At 48.2% G+C, this 8,260-nt stretch overlaps 1 protein-coding gene across 2 annotated transcripts in view; it reads left to right on the top strand.

Moving 5' to 3' along the window:
* The window catches only part of LOC148042909 (E3 ubiquitin-protein ligase CBL-like), an 18,428-nt gene extending 11,008 nt beyond the window's left edge, over window positions 1–7,420 (top strand). The window contains exons 7-10 of one of the 2 annotated variants that reach the window (XM_087727227.1): window positions 360–542; window positions 1,956–2,072; window positions 3,791–3,942; window positions 7,141–7,420. In XM_087727227.1, coding sequence (XP_087583353.1) covers window positions 360–542; window positions 1,956–2,072; window positions 3,791–3,916 — 426 coding nt within the window. In that variant the 3' untranslated portion in view covers window positions 3,917–3,942; window positions 7,141–7,420. The remainder of the gene's footprint in view (window positions 1–359; window positions 543–1,955; window positions 2,073–3,790; window positions 3,943–7,140) is intronic. The other variant, XM_087727228.1, reaches the window with a different exon arrangement.
* Window positions 7,421–8,260: the final 840 nt, after the last annotated feature.

Genomic DNA, 8,260 nt, shown 5'->3' with positions numbered 1-8,260 from the left:
TTCTTCTTTTTTCCTTCCCTCTTCATTCTTCTTCCTTCCTCCCTTTCTTTTCTTCTTTTTCCTTCCCTCTTCATTCTTCTTCCTTCCTCCCTTTCTTTTCTTCTTTTTCCTTCTCTCTTCATTCTCCTTTCTTCTTCCTTCCCCTCTTTTCCTATTTTTCCTTCCTTGCTCGCTTCCCATCTTCCTCTCTTTTTCTTTGCTTTCCCTCTCTTCCTTTCTCCTTCCCTGTCCCTCCTTGCAGGCTCAAATGCAAAGGGGGGCGGGGAAGGGCCATTTTCGGGACTCCTGACGTTGGGCAAATCCTTGAGTCCTGGGGGGGCCAATCCTAACGAGACCCTCTCTGTCTGTTTCCTTCCCAGCTTTCAAAATCCCCCACTTGCCCCTTTTGTCGCCAGACGATCTGGGGCCACGAAGATGTGGAGGTCAGCCCTTACAGCGCCAAGGAGGGCAGCCCGACGGCCAAGGATGAGAGCGACGAGGGGGACCTGGAGGACGTGGACATGGTGCTGCAACAGCTGATGATCATGCGCCAGACTCAAGGGGTCCGTGTGAGACGAGAATGACGAGGGAAGGGGAAAGAAGGAAAGGCAGGCAGGCAGGCAGGCAGGCAGGCAGGCAGGCAGGAAGGAAGGAAGGAAGGAAGGAAGGAAGGAAGGAAGGAAGGAAGGAAGGAAGGAAGGAAAAGGGGGAACAGAAGGACAGAGAAGAGGGGAAGGAAAGAAGGGTGGGAGGGAGGAAGGGAAGGAAGGAAGGAAGGAAGGAAGGAAGGAAGGATGACGAGGGAAGGAAAAAGAAGAGCAGGCAGGTAGATAGGTAGGAAGGAAGGAAGGAAGGAAGGAAGGAGAATGATGAGGGAAGGAAAGAAGAAAAGGAAGGGAGGGAAGGAAAGAAGGAGAATGATGGAAAAGAAGAAGAAAAGGGAGGGAGGGAGGGAGGGAGGGAGGGAGGGAGGGAGGGAGGGAGGAAGGAAGGAAGGAAGGAGAATGATGAGGGAAGGAAAAAGAAGAAAAGGAAGGAAGGAAGGAGAATGACAAGGGAAGGAAAGAAGAAAAGGAAGGGAAGGAAGGAAGGAAGGAAGGAAGGAAGGAAGGAAGGAAGGAAGGAAGGAAGAATGATGGGAAAAAAGAAGAAAAGGGAGGGAGGAAGGAAGGAAGGAAGGAAGGAGAATGAAGAGGGAAGGAAAAAGAAGAAAAGGAAAGAAAGAGAATGACAAGGGAAGGAAAGAAGAAAAGGAAGGGAAGGAAGGAAGGAAGGAGAATGATGGAAAAAAAGAAAAGGGAGGGAGGGAGGGAGGAAGGAAGGAAGGAAGGAGAATGAAGAGGGAAGGAAAAAGAAGAAAAGAAAGGGTGAGATTTTGAGGAGCATTGCTGTTGCACCCAGGGGCACTGAGGAGGAGGTGGGTGGGGCTAAAAGGTGGCAGCTGGGACCAGGGCATTGAAACTCCACCCCTTTTAAAAGGGACGGGCCCAAATTCCCCCAGCAGGCATTCATGGCTAAGGCGAGACTAGAACTCACCGTCTCCTGGTAATTGGCCCAAAGTCACCCAGCCTGTTTTCGTTCCTAAGGTGGCACTAGAACTCACAATCGCCTGGTTTTTGGCCCAAAGTCACCCAGCTTACTTTCATACCTAAGGCAGCACTAGAACTCCCAGTCACCTGGTGCTTGGCCTAAAATCACCCAGCCAGCTTTCCTGCCCAAAGAGACACTAGAACTCACCATCTCCCAGTTTCTAGCCTGGTGTTTGAACCCTTACACCAACCTGGGGTTTTTTTCACCCCTGACGTATGTTGTTGTTGTTTTTTCTGTGGGGAAAATGGGGATCCCCATCAATCAGTTGAACTGGTGGTGAAATGACGGAAATGTTTTCCGAATTGCTTTCCCCTCAGGATGTTAAATAAGTGGGGGGGGGGGCAGCGGAACTGACCCTCCTGTCCTTTTTCCCTCCTCTGCTCCAGCAAGCGGCTCCCGTCTCGTCTCCCAACCTAGACTCTGCGTCGCAAACCCCTCCGGTACCCCCAAGGCTAGATCTCCTGCAGCAGAGACCCCCGGCCCTTCCTCTTCCAGACTATCAAGTAAGTGAAAGCCTCGACTTACAACAAACAGTCCATTTAGTGACCAGAGTCACAACAGCGGTGAAAGAAAAGGGGCGTGGGACCGTTGCTCACGCTTACGACCACTGCACCCTTCCTGTGGTTCCCCTGATAAGAATTCAAACGCCTTGGCCACCGACTCATATTTACGACGGTGTCCCGGGTTCACGTGATTCCATTTTGCGGCCTTCTGACAAGCCAAGTCCGTGGGGAAGCCAGATTCACTTAACAACCGTGTTAACTTGACTTAACCACGGCAGGGCTTCCCATTAACAACTTGCTGTGGGTTGTCGGCCTCCCCGGCCCCTCCAGCAGCCGAATCGGAGGAGAAGGAGGTGTGGGAATCAGGATCAGCATCAAGGCAACCTGAGAGCTCCAGGGGGGGGGGGGAGAAAGAATGGAGCTGTCAGAGAGAGAGAGGGAGAGAGAGAGAGAGAGAGTGACAGAGAGAAAGAGAGAGAAAGAGAGAGAGAGAGAAAGACACAGAAAGAGAGAGAATGAGAGAAAAAGAGAGAGAGAAAGAGAGAGAGAAAGACAGAGAGAGAAAGACAGAGAAAGGGAGAGCGAGAGAGAAAGAGAAAGACACAGAGAAAGAGAGAAAGAGAAAGAGAAAGACACAGAGAAAGAGAGAAAAAGAGAAAGAGAGAGAGAGAAAGAAAGAAAGAGAGAAAGACACAGAGAAAGAGAGAAAAAGAGAAAGAGAGAGAGAGAAAGAAAGAAAGAGAGAAAGAGACACAGAGAAAGAGAGAGAAAAAGAGAGAGAGCGACAAAAAAGAGAGAGAAAAAGAGAGAGAGCGACAGAGAGAGAGAGAGAGAAAGAGAGAAAGACACAGAGAGAGCAATAGAGAGAGAAAGACACAGAGAAAGAGAATGAGAGAAAGACAGAGAGAGAAAGACAGAGAAAGAAAGAGAGAAAGAGAAAAAGAGAGAAAAAGAGAGAAAGAGAAAGACACAGAAAGAGAGAGAGAGAAAAAGAGAGGGAAAAAGAGAGAGAGAAAGAAAGAGAGAAAAAGAAAGAGAGAAAGAGACACAGAGACACAGAGAAAGAGAGAGAGAGAGAGAAAGAGACACAGAGAAAGAGAGAGAGAGAGAGAGAGAGAGAGAGAGAGGCGGATTCTGTGCCGTCCATCAGCCCTCAGTTGGAGAGTCAACATCCCCCAGGTCTGGAGGTGACTGATGAGGAAGAGGAGGAACATCTGGGTCCAGTGCCTGATGCATGGATGCGCAGAAGGCAGAGGAGAGGAGAGCAGTGGAAATCTATGGGCCGGTCCTTGGGACGGAACTGCCACCACTGCTAGTGAATCCCCACCCTAGCTCTGGGGATCAAAGGCAGGGGACGGAGATGAATAGATGTGACAGACAATTATTCATCTGCCTGCCGGACAGATTTGTTAGCCTGCGAGAGGAACTTTTTCCTTCCGACGCTCCTAAGAAAAGGAATCTTTGAGTTCACTTCAGAGGGTTTGTGATGTTTGGGGAGCTGGGTCAGAACACAACTGTGGCAAAAGCAAGGTTGTAAAATGGAACCAAAATCACTTAGTAAGTGTGTTGCTCAGGAACAGAAACGTTGCCCACAATGGTGGCCGTAAGCCGAGGACTACACTGGATTTCGTCATGGGAATAGGACTGCTGGGTATCTAAGACGTTGATGCCAGTTCTCTCCTCACCACCCCAACCTGTCCCTTCTGCTGCCCATTTAGGCCGTCTCCTCTTCGACCCACTGGATCAGGGATCGCCCCCTGCCAAGCCTTCCTCCGTCCGACCCTTCAGGGAACACCTCCGCGGCTCCCCCATTTGAGGAGAGGCCACAGGAATCCCAGCTATGAGTTGCTTGCAGACAATCCGCCAGCAGGTAAAATAGACCATGATCTAGAACACGTCGGGGTCTCCAAACGTTGAAAGACTTGTGGACTTCAACTCCCAGAATTCCTCAGCCAGCCATGCTCTCCCCGTGCTGGCTGGGGAATTCTGGGAGTCGAAGTCCGCAGGCGCCTTAAAGCAGCCACAGGGATTTGGAGACCCCCTGATCTAGAACCAATCGGTTCTGGATCCACCTGGAGATTTCGGGATTTTTTTTATCCGCCCATTTGTTGCCAATTGTGGTGTCCATGGGCAACCTGGACATGCTGTGTCTTGCACTGCAGTGTTCAAAATTGTTCTGCCAGGAGGAAAGGCCCCAAATGAGATATCATTTAACCTCTACACAGCTAAATCCATCTCTTGTCTTCCTGAGTGTGGTGTTTGAGTTTGAGTTTTATTTCATTTGTATGCCGCCCTTTTCCCTAAGGGGACTCAGGGCGGCTCACAGCTCAAAAAGGGAAGGGGGGATACAGACAGTTTAGTAACAACACAAAACAATACATAATTAAAAAGCACAACAGTCATACCGTTGAACTAGGGGCAGCGAATCTTTAGCCCCAGGCCTGTCGGAACAGCCAGGTTTTAAGGGCTATGCGGAAGGCCTGGAGGGTGGTGAGGGTTCGAATCTCCACGGGGAGCTCGTTCCAGAGGGTCGGAGCAGCCACAGAGAAGGCTCTCCTCCGGGTAGTCGCCAGTCGGCATTGGCCGGCGGATGGAATTCGGAGGAGGCCTAGTCTGTGGGATCTAATTGGTCTAGTGGAGGTAATTGGCAGCAGGCGGTCTCTCAAGTACCCAGGTCCAATACCATGAAGGGCTTTATGAGTGACGACTAGCGCCTTGAAGCGTATCCGGAGACCAATAGGCAGCCAGTGCAGCTCGCGGAGGATAGGTGTTACGTGGGTGAACCGAGGTGCACCCACAATCGCTCGCGCGGCTGCATTCTGGACAAGCTGAAGTCTCTGAATGCTCTTCAAGGGCTGCCCCATGTAGAGCACGTTGCAGTAGTCCAGTCTGGAAGTCACAAGGGCGCGAGTGACTGTTGTGAGAGCCTCCCGGTTCAGGTAGGGACGCAACTGGTGCACCAGGCGAACCTGGGCAAATGCCCCCCTGGTCACAGCTGACAAGTGGTGTTCAAAAGTCAGCTGTGGGTCCAGGAGGACTCCCAAGTTGCGGACCCTGTCTGAGGGACGTACTCCTAGTGCCTTAGTAAGACCACAGCTGGAGTACTGCATCCAGTTTTGGTCACCACACTATTAAAAAAGATCTTGGGCCTGGAGAGGAGAGGTGAGATAATTAGTAAATAACCTTTAGTTAATAGCAATAGCAAGTTAGACTTATATACCGCTTCATAGGGCTTTCAGCCCTCTCTAAGTGGTTTACAGAGTCAGCATATCGCCCCCAACAATCCGGGTCCTCATTTTATCCACCTCGGAAGGATGGAAGGCTGAGTCAACCTTGAGCCGGTGAGATTTGAACAGCCGAACTGCTGTCAGCTGAAGTAGCCTGCAGTGCTGCACTCTAAACCACTGCGCCACCTCGGCTCTAGTTAACTACAATAATAACAATGAAATGTTAATGGACAATATTTCATGATACATACAGGTGTGTTGCGGCGGGGGGTGGGGAATGCTCAGATATCCTACTTAACCGAATTAATTTTAGAATATGTCATAAAGGTGTAATGGTACTGGAGATATATTGAAATTGCAAATGAACGCCAGTAGATGGTTGTGTCTTCTAATATAAATGATTCTAGATAAAAACATGTTTAAACAGTGAGAATTAAGGCACAGGGATAGTAAAATATATTTCTTTCTTGATTTAAAATGTACATGATTTAAATGAAGTATATGCAAGGACTCTGGAAGAAACGCACGGAATATATTTATAACCAATCGATACGCTTTCAACAAGATGTAACGAAATATGGGGGGGGGGTTTGTTTAATTAAAACGATAAAACAATTTCTCAAAAAAAAAGAAGATGTTGAGACTCTAGGGAAAAAAAGTGCAGAGAAGAGCAACCAGGATGATTAGGGCCCTGGAGACTTAAAGATATGAAGAACAGTTACAGGAACTGGGCATGGCTAGTCTAGTGAAGAGAAGGACCAGGGGAGATGTGATAGCAGGGTTCCAATATTTGAGTGGGTCAAGCTATTCTCCAAGGTTCCACCACAAAAACCGTGCTCGACGAAACCGCGTAGCTGACGTCATCACAGGGCGACAACAGCGCGGAGACAGAAGCACGCTGTAAACGCTAAACCTAAAATTAACCCCTAAACCTAAACCTAACCCCCCTAAACCTAATCCTAAACCTAACCCTTAACCTAACCCTAAACCTAACCCTTAACGTAACCCTAAACCTAATCCTAACCCTTAACCTAACCCTAAACCTAATCCTAACCATTAACGTAACCCTAAACCTAATCCTAACCCTTAACCTAACCCTAAACCTAATCCTAACCATTAACGTAACCCTAAACCTAATCCTAACCATTAACCTAACCCTAAACCTAACCCTAATCCTAACCCTTATCCTAACCCTAAACCTAATCCTAACCCTTAACCTAACCCTAAACCTAATCCTAACCATTAACGTAACCCTAAACCTAACCCTAACCCTTAACGTAACCCTAAACCTAATCCTAACCCTTAACCTAACCCTAAACCTAATCCTAACCCTTAACCTAACCCTAAACCTAATCCTAACCCTTAACCTAACCCTAAACCTAACCCTAACCCTTAACCTAACCCTAAACCTAACCCTAAACCTAACCCTTACCTTAAGTTGAATCAGCTTGCTTTCAAAGCGCTATTTAAAGCGCCCTTCTTTCTCCGCGCTGGCTGTTGTCGCCCTGTTGATGACGTCAGCGACGCGGTTTAATCGGGCGCACTTTAGTCAAGCGCGGTTTTGTCGTGCCACGATTCTCCAAAGCCCCCGGAGGTCAGACGAGGAACAATGGATGGAAACTGACCCAGGAGAGATTCAACCTGGAAATTAGGGGGAATTTCCTGACCGTGAGAACGATCAACCCATGGAACAGAAGTTGCCTTCGGAAGTTGTGGGAGCGTCATCCCTGGAGACTTTCAAGAAGAGACTGGACTGCCATTTGTCAGAAAAGATGTAGGGTCTCCAGCTTGGGCGAGGGGTGGTCCCTTCCAATTTAATCTGTAATTTTGTCCTCTTCTAGGGTCGTACCTGATCTGCGCTGTCTGATTGGTGAAATCAAGTCTGGGAGACCCAACCAACAGTATCCACTCTGTCTTTCCACATGGCCAAATGAAGGAGAAGTCGCAATTCTGATGCTTCACTCAACTTGCCTTCCAACAGAAGGAAATCTTTGGAAGGACAATCGGGAATGTTTTGGTTCTTTTGAATGTTTGACATAACACGTGTTTTTTTTTCCTGGATGAACTGCCATGATTTTATTATTCTATCTGGAACTTTGGGAAATGAGGATCTATCGGACAGTAACTACATGATCACCATTCATGCCTTATAATAATAGTTCTCGATGCTTTCTTCACCACGAAACTCCTTCAAATGCCTTTTGCGGCCGTGGATCCTCAAAACTCAAGTGTGAAATCATAACGTTTCTTCAAGCCCTGTGAAGACATCATAGCTGTCGTGGTGCAGTGGTTAGAATGCAGCGTTGCAGGCTACACTCTGCCGATTGCCAGCAGTTCGATCCTGACTGGCTCAAGGTTAACTCAGCCAGCCATCCTTCCGAGGTCATTAAAATGAGGACCCAGATTGTTTGGTGCAATAGGCTGACTTTGTAAACTGCTTAGAAAGGGCTGTAAGGCTCTATGAAGCGATACATGTCTATTGCTCTTCCTCTTTCCCTTCTCCTTCCTTGCTTCCTTCCTCCCTCCCTCTCTCCCATCGTTCCATAGTGCACAGTGGTTAGAATGCAGCATTGCAGGCTAACTCTGCCATCTGCCACCAGTTCGATCCTGACCGGTTCAAGGTCAATTCAGCCTTCCATCCTTCCGAGGTTGGTAAAATGAGGACCCAGATTGCTGGGGGCAATGTGATGACTCTATAAACCGCTTAGAGAGGGCTGTAAAACACTGTGAAGTGGTATATATACACACTATATTGCCAAAAGTATTCGCTCACAACTGAATCCTGCTTACGTGGATGGGTGAGCGAATACTTTTGGCAATATAGTGTATGTCTAAGTGCTATTGCTATTGTTCCCCCAGACCACAGACTGGGGAAGCACTGCATTATAGCACCGTCACCATATTAATTTTGGAAAGTGGGTTGGGGTTCTTTTTGTTCAATCATTTTTCTAACTGATTTCT

Source organism: Thamnophis sirtalis, unplaced genomic scaffold (genome assembly GCF_051295495.1).
Source record: "Thamnophis sirtalis isolate CommonGarterSnake01/CBP01778 unplaced genomic scaffold, rThaSir2_p1.2 scaffold_13, whole genome shotgun sequence".
NCBI lineage: Eukaryota > Metazoa > Chordata > Lepidosauria > Squamata > Natricidae > Thamnophis > Thamnophis sirtalis.
Note: the sequence above shows the minus strand (reverse complement) of the source record. Positions and strands in the feature narration are given on the sequence as shown.